Below are 16739 nucleotides of genomic sequence, written 5' to 3'. Positions count from 1 at the left end.
AATATAAACAATTAAACATTTAAACAAGTAATAAAAATATGAAATTCAGAATTTCAGATTTACTGTAAATTTAAACAATTAAACATTTAAACAACAAAACAAGTAATCAATTATTCAATTAATCATACATTCATTGATTCATACCTCCATTGAAATGCATATGACGAACACTCGAACAGACGAAGTGTCGAAGTCACGCTGTCACGAAGACACGAAGTCACGATTCACGAAGGACGAAGGCTCAAGGGCTGAAGGGCGGCTGTTGAACCTCGTCACTGCTGCGAACTGCCGGCGAACGGTGGACGGCGTCACGGCGAGCCGGCTAGGCGATTGACGAACAGTCGAACAGACGAAGTCACGAACACACGAAGTCACGAAGGACGAAGGCTCAAGGGCGGCTGTTGAACCTCGTCACTGCTGCGAAGTGCGAACTGCCGGCGAACGGACGAAGGCGAGGGCGAATCGAAGAGAGAGAAATTGAAAATTGAAAAACTTAGGGTTTGGCTTTGGCTGGCTGGAAAATGTCGCAACGCAACAGGATTGTAAATCTGTAATTGCATTTTTTTTTTTTTTTTTTTTTTTTTTAAATTTTTTTTTTTTTTAATTTTTTTTTTTTTGAAAATGGGGGGACAAGTGTCCCCACTCGTCCCCTTCTAGCTCCGCCCCTGCCTCTAATCCTCTATTAATCTACTTCCATCAGAAAAAACATTACATCTCCATCTCAATACCAACCCAACACCGCTCCACCGACATCCTCATCGTCACCACTAGCCAAGACGCTCAATCATTACACATCGTCATCGTCTCCTATATCAATCTCCTTAGCTTGTATGTAAAAGTAAATTGTAATCAATTAATCGGATTTTGTGTGTGTGTAATCTGGTTTGATAAATTGAATTTATGAGTAGAAATTAATAACATTGGAGTCTACAACATTTTTATTTGATTAAATGGTTTAGAAAAAAAAAAATCAGGCTTTAACCGGGCTGTATGGAGTCACGAACTCGAGCCGAGCTTCGAACCTGCGTATGGAGTCACGAGCTCGAACCGAGCTTAGATTTCTAAAGCTCGCTCGAGCCGAGCCTGCTGTGAGACAAACGAGCTCGAGCCAAGCCTACCACTATTCGGGCTCGGTTTGAAGGTTTAGCACCCCTAGCCGTATCAATTGATGGCTACACTTACTCCGTATTGAAAATAAGATTAGACCAACCTAATGGTTGGATGCCTCCTTCCATACGTGTAAGAGGGGTTTGTTAAAAATAAAAAATTAAACTATAAGATATGTACAGATATCAAAGATAATAATCTTATACAAATTATATCCTAAATCTAAGATGAGAATATTCTATGGATATTCTTTATCAGTTGCTACTAATTTAGGTATTGTGTGGGGTTAGTGGGAAGTAATTAAGTAGGGCTTTTTAATTTATTTTGGTGCAAGTAGTAGAGAGTAGACACTAGACAGTAGAGTCTTTGGTCTTATGCATGGTGGGATATGTGCAGTGCATTTATTTAACTTTTTTTTTGCTCTTTTCATGAATTTTTTTTTTTTTTTTTTTTTTTTGTTGCTCTTTTCACGATTTTTTTTAACTTTCTATGTTAACTAAAGGTAAATTACTACAAATTTTTTTTTGACAAAAGGTAAATTACTACATGAAAGTAGTCTGAAAATATGTTTCTCACTTGCCTTCTAGAATATTTTTTTATGAATTAAAATTATGGAGTAATTACTAGCTTTGTCCTTGTTAATGCCATGTTTGTTCATTAATATTGTTCAATTAAAGGGGAGTTTTTTCCCCGAGTTTCTAAAGCGTTGCATAAAATTTTAATTTTTTACACACAGTGACACTGATTATAAATTTTAGTTAAACCCCATTAAATAAAGTTTTGTGATTTCTTTTAAATGAAATAATTTAAGTGTGTGTCATATAAGTACTACCACTACTACGTACAACGTATAAAATAATAAAATTTATCACATATATACATAAATTAATATATACTTTTATATTTTAAATGATACAAACAAATCGTTTATCGCACGGGCGTCATCTAGTTGTTAAATAAAGTAATCTTATATGTTTGTGCCTCTAAGTCCGTGATAATACTATTTTTTTTTTTAAAAAAAAATCCGTGATAATACAAGTAACCCTAACCCATTTGCCAATAATTAAAGGATTATGCAAATTAAATAAATTGTACATAAAATATTTTATTTCTGTTTTAATCCCTTGTTGTACCTCTTGACATTTACAAATTACAAGAACTGCAGTAGCTTTTTGTTTTGATTTGGAAAACCAATGGAAGTTCGCATAGAGGACCCGGCGGCTAAGCATGTACCTTCGAGACAAACACCTCAAATGAACATGCAACGCATCTACCCGCGAAACTATTCTTGCAATTTGCAACCTTAGCTTAATATATATTTAACTACCTTCCCTAAAGCTAAGCTAGTTACAAATTTATATATTTAATTTCATTTCAATACTTACATATTTCGATTAATTTCTTCCACTATAAATACCGTACATCACTGGTTAGTTAAGTACTCAAATAATAATTAACCTCCATAATTAAATTCGAAAAAAAAAAAATCGGAAAAATGAAGAGCTATTATATTAGAAAAAACAACATGGTGGCCATGGGATTGTTTCTTGTTATCCTAGGCCTGGTGATCACTAGCGGTGTCGACGGTGGGCCGATCAACTTTGGGCGATTTGTAGCGGGGTTTAAGAGCTGGGATAATGGTATTGTAAAGGCGGCAAATCAAAAACCTACATTTAAAAAAATTTTAAAGAAGAATTTTGACATTTTAAGACGTCTTACTGATCCAAGCAATCTGCAAGACCTTTGTAAAGCTGTTCAATTAATAGAGGAAGAGTACTCCGAAGGACGAAGCCGCTCTATTCCCAACTACAAGACCTTCCAAAGACTTGCCAATTTCTGCAACAACCTAAATAGTCCTCCATCTGTCCGTAATTAATAGTCGTGCTAATAATACATCCTGATGAACAAAGGGTGTATTAAGTTGATGGTGATCGATATATCATTATCAATGGCTTGTTTGAATTGTTATGTTTTGCTTTCCTAATTTAATAAGCTAGCATGATCATGAGCTAGTCTGCGTACTTGGTTTGGTGTGTACTGAGCTAGTTGTTGTTAGTTTGTTTTTCTTTTTGTATTGCACTATGTTTAGGTGAGCTTAAGTCATACTGATATAAATTGCTACTTATATAAAGAATTGCAACCTTCCTTTCATAATACATTACTCCTCTAATCCGAATCTAGATAAACATGCCATTTTGACTTTTGTGTTATTATATTCAGGAAATTTTGACAATTACCACCTTCTGTTATGTCCATTTTAGCAATTACCACCTTCTGTTATGTCCATTTTAACAATTACCACCTTCTATTTTTCTTTTTGAAAATTACCATCTTCTATTTTCAAAAACATCAAAAATTACCATATTCTTGCCTTCCAACTACCACATGACGTCATTTTGGGCTCATTCTTTCCCTTTCCTTCCTATTTCCCTCACATTTCTCATTCCTAACTCGATTCTCATCCCCCTTTCACTTTTTTCCCCCAAACAATCAAAAACACTTCAATTTACTCCTCCAAATCAAAATTGACGAACAATTATTGGTGGTTTGGGGGAAAAAAGTGAAAGGGAAGATGAGAATCCAAATAGGAATGAGAAATGTGAGGGAAATAGGGAGGGAAGGGAAAGAATGTGTCCAAAATGACGTCACGTGGTAGTTGGAGGGCAAGAAGGTGGTAACTTTTCATTTTTTGAAAATAGAAGGTGGTAATTTTCAAAAAAAAAAATAGAAGGTGGTAATTGCTAAAATGGACATAACAGAAGGTGGTAATTGTCAAAATCTCCTTATATTCATCTACTAATTTTGACTTGATTTTTACTAATTACTTTCATTTGCTTTGTTTAATTGCACTGATTTGACTTTATTTTTCTATTATTTATTGAGTGGTGGCTTTGATCTATTAATTGCTAAAAAAAATGATGGCATAGTGGTTAAGTATTATATTGTTATTTTTTAATAAAAGGTTGGAGGATTAAACCTTAACTTAAAGATCTGCCACATGGCCGCACAAAATAATCACTCAAAAGAAAAAAAAAAGAAAAAAAAAGGAAGGGGATTGGAGTAATACTAGTACAGTTGTACACTAAGGGCATGTTCTCATACGTTTATTTTCAGTTCAGTTCAGTTCGGCTCTAATAAGTTCAGTTCAGTTCAGCTCCTAATTTCCTTCATTTTTAAAATATTCAGTTCAGTTCAGCTCAGCTGAGTTCAGTTCTGTTCAGTTCAACTGAGTTCAGTCATTGAGAACATTGCCCTAATACGTATTAATTGTTAACCCTTTTTTCTATTATTTTCCAGTTAATTTTATATATAACCCGGTTATGAAATTAGCCATAAAGCTAGTACTAATTTTTGGTTAAAATGCAAAATGCTTACTCAATTCGACATTAATAAGTTCAACTATTCAAGAGCTTGTTAACTGCGGGTTTGGGCCGCACCCGCAACAACCAAGAGGAGAGTCCATTTCACAAGACCAAATGAGCTTCCATCCCAAAATCATAGAGCAATAGGAGGATTAGCCCTTTAACCTTATAAAGTGTTTAAGAGCTTGTTAAATACGGGTTTGGGCTGCACCCGCAACAACCAAGAGGAGAGTCCATTTCACAAGACCTAATGAGCTTCCATCCCAAAAATCATAGGGCAATAGAAGGAGTAGTCCCTTAACCTCATAAAGTGTTAACTCTCTTAACTTTTTATCAATATGAGACACTTACATGTGCTATTTTGGTAGGATATATTTCAATAGGGCTATATCCTTAAGACAAAGAATAACACTTTGCCCTCAAAAGCTACAGTACTATTAAGTCATACTCGGTATTTCATACTCCGTATTTCATAGTATGGTGAAAGAAGGGTATAGTATACCGCACGTACACTCAGTATTTTTAAAATTAAAGCTCGTGATCTGCAAGTTGAGACGAATGCTTCTGATTATTCATTACTACTCATTATTACAAACAAATAAAAGCCATGCTCCCATGTATGCGCAATTTATGATTTCAAGCCTAATCTACAATTTGACATTACGTATGGATTAATCACTACGAGTATTTACGTGCTGGTAGTAGGGTAAGTGAAAGGGATTACGAATGCGCTAGCTAAGTTTGCAATTTACGACATTTAACAATAACAAAAACGGAAAAAACAGGTAATAAACGAGACAAGGAGAATTTAACGTGGGAAACCTGAAAACCGGAAAAAAAAAAAAAAAAAAAAAAAAAAACCACCAATCTACTATGGAGTAACAATTTGATGAAGATTAATGTAGATTACAAGCTTTAATCACCAGTAAAGCTCCTACCCCAAATTAACCCTCCCAAACACTCAAACCCTAAGTGTTTAATGTATTGTCATCATTGTATATATATATATATATATATATATATATATATATATATATATATATATATATATATATATATATATATATATATATAATCAATAAATGTAACTTGTTATCAATTAATAGTAAAGTTTTGATAAGCTGATTAGCGAATCTTTTACTAAAATAGCTAATTTTACAAAAGTATTTATCAAAATGGCTAATTATAATTAAAAATTTCAAAACTAGCTAAATTATTGATTTAGAAGAAAATTATTTTATTTCTTGTTTTCTTTGAACCAGTTTGGTTCTTTTTTTTTTTTTTTTTTTTTTTAAGTTGTCTGTTTGGATTAATTTTAATTTTTTTTAGTCAGAAAATTTAAAGGCCGGTAATTGATAATCATGCCTTTTCACGAAAACTTGCCAGCTTGTCATGAACCAATTATGTTCACAGGTATAGCATATTTTGTGACATAATCAATAAATTTATCTTTGTCACCAAACTCTTGTGTTAATTCGGATGATATAGTACAAGAGGGGGGTGAATTATAGTATGTTCCTAGTGCCTACTTTTCGCGGAATATAAAACTGATTGTTGTTAGGAACTTAGACAATGCAAAGCGGATTTTACGAGGAAACCATCCAGGGCCCAACTGGAAGTAAAACCTCGACCTTACCTTAGGGATTTCAAACACAAACCACTTCATTATAATAGGGAAAACACCAAGTTACAACCTATTAGACACGGACCTTTATTTCACAAGTTCCTCACTGGACTTGCTACTTGATAGGACCCTATCCTACCCAATCTAAGTACCACACTTAGATTCACTCGTACCACCAAAGTACTACACACTCGGCCTCACACTAGAAGCTCAATCGGCCTCACCTAGAAGCTCACACATTGCACTCTTACAATATAATTATAACGAGAATCCTCACGACGCGAACTCTCACACCCCAATACATAAAACACTCAAAACCCTTTTTCCCAATTACAAGATCTCAAAGAATAACTCTAAATACATACCAATGAATAAAGAGATAAAACTAATATGCTGGACACTCGAGATCTGTGTGGAACTTACTGGACGAACTGTAACTGGAACCTGACTGGAACTTCGACCTGGAGGTTTGACTTAGCTTCGTGGTGAAGGATGAAACCATTAAGCACGACCACTAAGCTTCATCAGCATCAACTTTGAATGAATACATATGAGCATATTTATAGTACACCCAAATTATTCTTTTCATAAAAGATAAGTTTTATTAAAAGATAGAAATAAAAGATATTTTCCAAAAATAAGTTTTCCAAAAATATATCTTTTGTTAAGAATATATTCTATCAATAATAATGAGATATATTTACCATAAAATCAGATTTTATCTAAATCTTATATTTTTCAAATATACTAATATATCTTTTAACAAAAGATATACTTACCATGTCTTTTTAACAAAAGATATACTTACCATATCTTTTTATAAAAGATATACTTACCATATATTTTTACAAAAGATATAATTACCATATCTTTTAACAAAAGATATACTTGCCATAAAATTAGATTTTATTTAAAACTTATTTTACTGAAAATATTTTCCAAAAATAACTTATCTTTTTCCAAAAGGGATTTATTATAAAATAAATATTTTTATTCTGTAAAACCAAATCCCTAAAAGATATGCACGTATTAGGTAAATATTTATATCATTAAATTCAACCTGCGACCTTTAACGACGTTCAGACCTAAGTTCCAATTAGGTTTCGGAACTCTGACAGTCTCTGAGTTCCTGACAAGTCAGTAACTCTAATTTCATTGACTATCATGAGTTCACCTTGGTTCTTTAGACTTGTTCCAGACTGACTTTTATGTCCAAAATACTTACATGAATCCTAGAGCGATATGCTTCGATTTCTTCGTCTTCATGTTGTTTCTTTGAAACTCTTGTTCTGGAATCTTGTAGTATTGAGTATTTTAGATCTCGGGGCAAGTTCCTGTTAGGGAACTTAGATAGTTCTTGTTAGAGAACTAAGTTCCTGTTAGGGAACTCATCATGTACCTGTTAGGGAACATGGAACTCTTCATGTACCTGTTAGGGAACATGCTCCGGCTTTCGTGGGAAAGCCTGCCGAAAGTTCCTTCTGGATCTTGTTAGAGAATACCTTCAGGTTCCTTCGTGGTTTGGTTCTCATGGGAGAACCTGTTTTAGGTTCGTTCATTCTCTCTTGTTCCTCTTGAAGTCTTCTATGTTCCAACCCATTGACTTCACCTAAGTCAGTTCCTGTCTTCACATAAACACTTAAGAGAAACATTAGATTGAAGTTTGTTTGTCATAAACAAACTTCAAGTGAGAGAACTAATTACACTTAAAGCTTATGTAAATACTCCTACACATATATAACTCATGTATGCATAGTGTACTTACCTTATGAAGCTAACATATGCAAACGCCTATTTACATAGTTACCTTCATGGTTCTTTAGCCATCATCATGCTTATCAACCATAACACTCATCATTGTTCTTGTTCTTCTATTGCTTATCATATATTGCTTATTGCCCAGGTTCCTTATATATATATATATATATATATATATATATATATATATATATATATATATATATATATATACATATATGTGACTGCTCAGGTTCCTTGTATCCTGTTCCAAGTATAACTTGTTCTTTCTATGCACAACTTAACAAACACATTAGATAGATAATCATCATTAGTTTACAATCATCAAAACCTAATTACTCAACATCTTGACCCTTGTGTAATTGATAATCAAGGCTAACATTTAGAGAAGAGCTAAATTTGTAATTATCATCATATTTTAGGTACACAAGATCAATAAAATCTTAATGTGGGGCTCTTCATATTCAATTTCAAAGTCAGATTCAAGAACTTCAAAATTTGAGCATTGGAACCTCATTAGCCACTGTATAGGAGATAAGATGATCCATATTCACATTAAAGGAGCAAGAATGGCTTATAAAATCAAGCAATTGAGAAGCAGCAGATTGTTCTTCGAACATATTCATTATTTGCCATTATATGTCACACAAAAATTCGTAAGATTGCTTTATTATACACATTAAACTCAACAATAATGTTCAAAAGTAGGCGGCATTATCAGAGAGCATACAATTAGCAGACATGAATAAAGTGAACAATGTCTTCATTCGTAGAATTTGTCCGTCGTGGTAGCTATACCTCACTAGCCTGTTATCTTCGTCAAATTCTTCCACTTTTGTCTTCAGGAATGCTTGTTCACCGATATTAACTACAATAATTATTATTGTTAAACCACAATAAATATACTCAAGTAAAGTCATGCTAAGTATAATTTATGTGAAATCTTATCATAAACCATTAAATATTTTAGCGAAATGTTACAATTTTTCTTAAACAAGCACCCTTTCAAGATCGAGGGCATGTAAAATAAGTATACAGCCCCAGCCTTATTCCATTCTCCTTCAACGAACTTGTGGCCTTATGGGCATCACACTTAAGCTCAACATGTATATATGTTCTATAGTCTAGATAAAAATAAAAAAATAATAAAAAAATAAAAATAAAAATTAACATTATGTAAAGTATGATATTTAGTACATCACCTAGCCTTGCTGGCTTTTTTTTTTTTTTTGGTTGAAAAGAGCAATAGATTAAAAGGTTAGGCTGTTAACACAGCAATAGTACAAAGATACACCTCACTAAGGAGGTTCAAAAGACGGTGTCGCAGCACCCAAATAGTTTCCTTCCGGACTAATAGTAGCTATATTAGACAGAGAGTAGTTTTGTTGCAAATTGGGGGGTGGGGTGAGAATAGTAGCATTACAAAGAAACACAGCTGGGTTAAAAACCCCCATGCACTGAGCTGCAAGACCCAACCTGGATGTCCTTTATCAATCTATTTCTACTATATATGGTCATTCTTAAAATGACCATGACTATTCTTAAATGATATTGATTGATTTTTCTTTTTTTCTTTTTTTTTTTTTTTAATGTTTGGTCAAACTTTTTTTTTTTTCAAAAACTAATTTATGATTCACGAAAATCTTATTTTTATTTACATAATTATTTTATTAAAATCATTTTTTAATAAAGTAGCAAAATAAGATTAAATTTTAAAAAATTAAAATCAAAATTTTATTCTTCATTATTTTTCAATGATGATTTACAACCATCTATGATTAAAATCAATGAGCACATATACAACCATCTATGATTATTATTGAAAAATTTATGATGATTATTTTTCAAAGATGATTTAATCTAATCTGATTATTTCAAAAATAAACATATATGTGCTCAGATAAGTTGACCTTAACATATCCCTAAATATTACTCGTATTGAGGTAAGCTATGAGACCTAGTAGTAATTATAAGTGCAAGATTCTCTTACCATCGACATAGTTCCAAGTGACGATAGCACCAACTTTACCCCAAACTTCCCCTTCATCGAGCTCAACTTTTGGATACTTATTAGGGCATATTTTTGATACAAGAAATGTTTTAGTGAGCCCAAATTTCAAAAAATTTGTCAGCTTGACATTTGAGCTCAGTTTGAGCTTCAGCCTTTTGAAGCTGAGCCATTATTTTTGTTCTCTCTCTTAAAGTTACAGTTACTCTTGATCGAAATATATGTTAACTATATGACCTATATCTTGAGGTTTAAATAGAATAACATTGGGGGCTCAAATTCTTTAAGATAAGAGACGTTGTATCACTATTAACAACCACTTCTTTAGCTTGTTCGATTCCCCACTATTTCTTCAAAAAGAAAATTAGATACTCCTTGTTATGGCCCATGCATGGGAATATAAAGGACATAGATTGAATTTTTTTGGGTATTTTAATTTATTTCAATTCATTCATTTCTGTAAGTTGTTTACTCTTGAAGGGGGTGTTTAGTATAAACATTGTAAATAGAATGGAAAGGATTAAAATAAATTAGAGAAAGGGTAATGATAAACGCTATTTTTATTATATATAAGTTCGGTATATATCCTAATGGAATGGAAACAATTTGAGTATATTGCGATTGAGTAAGGAAACGTATTTTGTTTTGACTAGTTTGTCAAGGGTAACAAATTGGAGGATTTTGTTACCCTTAGAAAACGGTATTTGTTACTTTTAACAAATACCAAATTAAACAACTAGATATGAAAATACTTAATTGAATCCGTTTCCTATATCTAAAATTACTAAACCAAACGCCTCCTAAATCCTTATACATCTTAATGCAAATAGAATCTGATTAACTACCGTATTGGTGTTCTAAGTTACAATAGATCGAGTTTACAAAGTCTTGCAAAGTAGAGAAATAATAGGGATCTTGTATTATTAGTCTCAATTTGAGTTTCAGAATATATATCTAACTTTTAAGCTCTCACTTGAGACACCAAAAAATTGACTACGAGTTATTAGAGTTGGTTTGGTGTATTTATGTTAAGTTTGTATACTTGTTAAGTTTATCTTGTTAGGAGTTTTAGGCAAGTTGGGTTTCCTATTGTATTGTGTATATATATGTGATTAATATCAATGCAAAGGCCAAGCCGTTTTCTCCATTATTTCTTGAGTTTAACATGGTATCAGAGTCCAGGTTTCTTGGGCCTTAAAAAACTGGGTATTTGTCAAGCCACTGGTTAAGGGGTCTCTATTAGATGTTTATTCCCAATGAGGATTATATTGTAACTTCTGGTGTGCTATAAGTTCTAAGGACACTCACAAGTGAGGGGGAGTATTGAAACCCATTGTAGCCCACTTGTGAGTGTCCCATGTTGGAGAAAGAGGAGAGGTGGTTCCACTTTATAAGAAGGTAGATGAGTTACTCCTAATATTGCCAATTGGTTTTAGCATGGAAGCTCTAAGCCTTGTTTGTGGACCAAACACTCCTCCTCCTTGTTCGGGTTGTCTAGGCCCATTTCATATTGTTTCGAAATTTAACATGGTATCAAATACGAGTAATCACTGAATTATACTACCTCCATTACATTTATTTGCAACGATTTGACATAAAGTAGAGAGGAAAAATATCTAATCGTTGCACATAATATGTAACAGAGGTAGTAATTAAATCATACAGCAGGATAGCTCAAGTGGTTTGAGCTTCTCTACCGATTTCAGGAAATCCTGAGATCGATTCTCTCCGCCACCCTATATATATATATATATATATATATATATATATATATATATATATATATATATATATAAACTATTCCTTTGAAATTTTTTTATATCATCTTTGTTATGTTAATAAGTTTGCTATGACTATCATTATTGCAATAACCCTAAAAGTATGATCAATGAAATGAAATAAACTTCAAGTTCAAGGATTAATTTAGAACAATCTCATAGAGTATTTATTAAATCCTAGGTTTTCATGATATCCTCGTAAGTAGATATTCGCTAGGATTAGTTTTCATGATAATTACAGGGATATCCTAATTACAGCTAGCGTCGTAAGTAGATATTCGCTTAGCATATATTAACTGTAAAACACTTCTACAACATGAAGGATTCCTCATCTTATTCAAAACCAGGATTCTAGATTATGACGGATATAATTGGTGATAGAGTATACAAACCAATCGTGAGCGTGAGAAGACACCTAAGATTGGTTTTGACATATTTTGTACGAAATATAATAAAAAAAATAAAAAAGAATAATTTTGATATAGATTAATATATTTCATACATGGTATGCAATATTGGTCCCACTAATATAAAAATCAAGAAACCAATTCAAGCAGGCACACCTAATGGTTGAAAGCCTCCTTCCATACGTGTAAGAGGGGTTTGTTAAAAAAAATTTACTAATTGTGTTGATTTGTGTGATTCATGGATTACAAAGTATAAAACATAAAAATGAAAGTCATTCAAAGTGAGTTACATCTTAGCTTGAATTCAGTGGCGTAACCAGGATTTTTATATTAGGGGGGCCAATATTGTATACCATGTATGAAATATGTTAATCTATATCAAATTTTTTTTTATTATACTTCGTACAAAATATATCAAAACCAATCTTAGGCGCCTTCTCACGGTCTCACCCTCTCACTCATTATTGCACTTCTTAATGTGTACGAGAATTTATATTTCACAAGAAACCCTAAAGAAAACTTGAAATATTAGTCATGAAAGGCAATTATCCAAAACTATGAAATATTAAGCAAGCCACGTCGGACGAACAAACATAAAATTGCTTAACAAAATATGCGTTTTAAGGAAAACTATGTGCTAGACTAGTACTGCTAGCGCCTCGCGATCGCGCTCAACTAGTTAGTCACTGATTTTATTTATTTATTTTATTTATTTATTTATTTATTTTTATTTTTTATTTTTATTTTTTGTGTGTGTGTGTAAGAGAGATCAATAAATAGTTGTAACTTGTAATCAAATAATTGTAAATTAAAGTTTTCATATATAATTAAGCTAGTTAGCATTATTTCATATCCATTATAAAATGAAGTATGCGCCATACATGAAACATGAGCATAGTTAACTACATTTATGGGCTATTTGGAGGTCATCAAGCACCTTTGCAAAGAAAACCATCGATGTCTTTCGCAACATCAAGCATAAAATCTAAGTATGCATTTGGTTCAGGAACATCCTCATTCATCTTCTCATACTCACAACTCCACTTTACAATGCAACCTTCCCCCTTTGGAGTTATTTGAATCATTGATTTTAGGGTTTTGTAGAAGCTCTTGAGGATTTGTCCGTCGTGGTAGCTATACCTCACTAGCTTGTTCTCTTCATCTAATTCTTCCACTCTTGTCTTGAGGAATGCTCGTTCACCAATATTACCTACAATAATTATTAAATTAAAGCACAGATAGATCTACTCAATTAATGTCATGCGAAGTATTCTGAAATCTAATCATAAACCATTTAATAAATTAGCGAAATGTTACATTATTTTGAAACGAGTGACAATTAATTCGAACAGATCATGTGTAGTTCAAAGATTGAGGGTATGTAGCATATAAGTGTACTTACTGATATAATAGTGCCCAACCATGACAGCCCCAACCTTATGCCACTCTCCTTCAATCAGTTCCATTTTCGGAACTTTTTCAGGGGACATTCCATGAGCAAGGTATAGTTTTCGAGCCCAAACATCAAAGAACTTGTCGGCATCACACTTAAGCTCAACTTCTCCTTCAACCCTTTGAAGTTGAGACATTTTCTAACCTTCTTAATTGGTTACTAGAAAATATTATGTTTTGATCTCAACTCGAGTGTATGAAGTTGAGCGCGAGGGTGCTTAAATATACATCCTATAAGAATTATAGCTAGCCTTGTACTAAGATTCGCTAATGTATATATGTTTCACTGTAAACCACTTCTACAAATTGAAGGATTCCCCATCATATTCAAAACCAAAAGTTGCAATTATGGTCATGAATGTAGGAATCAGCATATATAAAAAAAACCGTTTTTACGTGGTCCTGGTGCAACATGTATATACGTTCTTTAGTCTAGATAGAAAAATTATTACACTTTATGTAACGATAAATTTTAAAAGCAAATATATTGAAAAACATGATCATTTATTCAATATTTTTTGTGAGCTGTCCAATTACTGTTTGCAACTGCATTTACTGTTTATTGAGGAAATTACACATGTACCCCTTAACAAGTACATGAAAAGACGCATGTACCCTTCCACTGATACTTGAAAAGACAATTATACCCCTAGATAAACAATTTTGTTTATATGGTGAATTAACTGGGCACAGCTCAATTTTTACAGATCGAAAATGGGAAATTCCTGGTTGATTTTCATGATCAACATAATTTGTCAATCATAAGGGTGATGGTGTCTTTTCATTCATTAAGTCAAGGATAGTAATGTCGTTGTATATGTAATGATGTGTTCATAGTGCCAGGTGGGCACTATTGTGTTTGATGGCGTTAAGCGTTAACAACAAGCTAAACGTAAAACATCCGTTGAGCAAAGCCCCAAATCACAAAATCGCTCCTTCTCTCTCCTCTATCTCATGTCTCAACAATGGCGGTCATTAATTTCAAGGTGAAATGGCCACCCCTACCCTTTGGGGTTAATCAATCCCATAATTTCACTCTTTGTTTCTAGGGTTTTCGTTTAATTTGGCGGCGGAGCCACCGAAGGTGGTGGTGCCGATGGACAATTTTATGGAGGGAGATGATGGTGTCGGTGGACATAATGAACAAGGTGGTGTTTGTGTTAAGCTTCAATGGAGGAAGTAGCTTGGACAATGGACACCATTGTTAGCGTTGATAAACGGAGTTAGGGATCTAGGCCATGTGTTTGTGATGATTAAGCAGCTGACAAAGCAAAAGGATGAGCTGGCTGTTGAGTAAGCACTAGATTGACATAATATGTTGATCATGAAGATCAACTGGGGCGAGCCCATCGAAAATTTAGCATTACATACAGTGTAATATTTAATACAACACCTAGTCTTGCAAGCTCTAAGTCCCTAACTAGCTCTTTCCTATGTTTACAATAGTTACATCATTCTTATTTGGAGTCCTAAATTTGACTACGTTTGTTTGCTTATGTATAAATGAAAAATTTGTTATTTGAATTGGCTAAGTTGAAATCAGTAATTTTGATTTTGATTTTTTTTTATGTACATATTAAATACAAGTAAATAACTAGAGATATTAATGCTCAAAGAAAGTAGTGTGAACATCTCTAATCTAAATTATGCAACGATTAGGAAACATAATAAGTACTCTCTTCGTTTTTAAATACTTACTACATCTCTCCATCCGCAAAGTTTTAGGAGAAATCAGAGTAACTAATAAACTATAGAGATAGTGGGGGTTAGTGAAAGGTAAAATAGATGAGAGAAATGAATAAAATTGGGTCGTATTAGTTGAGATAAATGAATTAAATATTGTAAAATCTTTCCAAATAAGGAAATGGAGCAAGTATTTAAAAACGGCCGCAAAAGAGAAAAAGTAGAGCAAGTATTAAAAACAGAGGGAGTATTATGCATGGCCAATTCTCTCACTACCAAAGATTGATGATATAAAATAATTAGTCAAGACCAATTTCCTACTTAATAGGACTACATTTTTATTGGCCTAGAATCATGAAATAAAAGGTTATTTGCAATAAGTAATTAAACACATACAAATAAAAAGACGTGATAGCTTAAACAATGAGCATATATTGCTCATATAAGTTAACCTTAATGGCTTAACATATCCTACATGTTATTGAAGTAATCTAATTTTGATTTCTTGAGAGCTCGGCTCCCGCATGCAACAAGCTCGGAATCTTGTGACCATTGTTTCGAGAGGTTAGATTATTCACTTATCATTTATTGTGAATGTTTCAGGCTTGAAATTGACAAATGGTGCAAACTACTTAAATTGGACAATGAAACTAGTGTGCTGTATACATAGTAGGCGCTCATTTGCATTATACTCTAATGTTTTAGCTAATGGCTTAACTCATGTATTAGTGCTAATAAATAAATAAAAATTAAAGACATTCAAGTTGCACCGAAATTTCTTACCGTCTTCTATTCATGATTCATACAACAATTTTCTATGTACAAACAGACTAGAGTTGTCAATACGGATAAATGGGTCGGCTTTGGGTTGGGTAAGAGTGGGTCGGGTCGGGTCAATTCGGATTAATTCCATAACCTATGCGGATCGGGTTTGGGTTGGGTCATGCTTGAGCCGAGTCACGCCGGGTCATACTTCTTATCGGGTTTGGGTCGGGTTTAGGTCAGGTTAATAACAAGTCGGGTTACATTCGGGTTGGGTGAAAATAGGCGGGGTTTAATTCAGGTTTTCACGGGTTAAAACGGGTTAGGGTATTCTCGGGTTCGGTTCAAGTCAATAATTTGCAGGTTAGAATAAGGTCGGGTCATTATCAGGTTTGAGTCGGGTTCGGTTCAAGTTGCGGATTATAATCAGGTCGGGTCATTCTCGAGTTTAAGTCGGTTTCAATTCAAGTCAATAATTTGCGGGTTATAATCAGGTTGGGTCATTATCAGGTTTGAGCGGGTTCGGTTCAAGTTGCGGATTATAATCAGGTCGGGTTATTCTCGAGTTTAAGTCGGGTTCGGTTCAAGTCAATAATTTGCGGGTTATAATCATGAATTAACTATTTAGCTAATAAAAATTATAATTGAAAGATCTTATTTTTATAGGCTTAAATACAATTGGCGAATTTGATTATGTTAGCGACCGAACTACATATGTTAATTCGTAAGTGTTAATTTCCGACCGTAGGATTAACAAGTACTTTAATTATTTGACCTAGTTTTTTTATTAATGGATTG

At 33.2% G+C, this 16739-nt stretch overlaps 1 protein-coding gene across 1 annotated transcript; it reads right to left on the bottom strand.

The window, feature by feature from the left end:
- Positions 1 to 8493: 8493 nt before the first annotated feature.
- LOC110705861 (kirola-like) lies at positions 8494 to 13722 on the bottom strand. Its single transcript, XM_021883794.1, has 4 exons — positions 13447 to 13722; positions 12977 to 13254; positions 9842 to 10025; positions 8494 to 8719 (listed from the first exon to the last, which is right to left on the bottom strand). Exons 1-4 carry the CDS (start codon positions 13631 to 13633, stop codon positions 8550 to 8552), a joined length of 819 nt encoding a protein of 272 aa, XP_021739486.1. The 5' UTR covers positions 13634 to 13722; the 3' UTR covers positions 8494 to 8549.
- Positions 13723 to 16739: the final 3017 nt, after the last annotated feature.

The sequence above is a fragment of the Chenopodium quinoa genome, unplaced genomic scaffold (assembly GCF_001683475.1).
Source record: "Chenopodium quinoa cultivar QQ74 unplaced genomic scaffold, ASM168347v1, whole genome shotgun sequence".
NCBI lineage: Eukaryota > Viridiplantae > Streptophyta > Magnoliopsida > Caryophyllales > Amaranthaceae > Chenopodium > Chenopodium quinoa.
The sequence above is the reverse complement of the archived record's forward strand: the minus strand, read 5'-3'. Positions and strand labels throughout refer to the sequence as shown.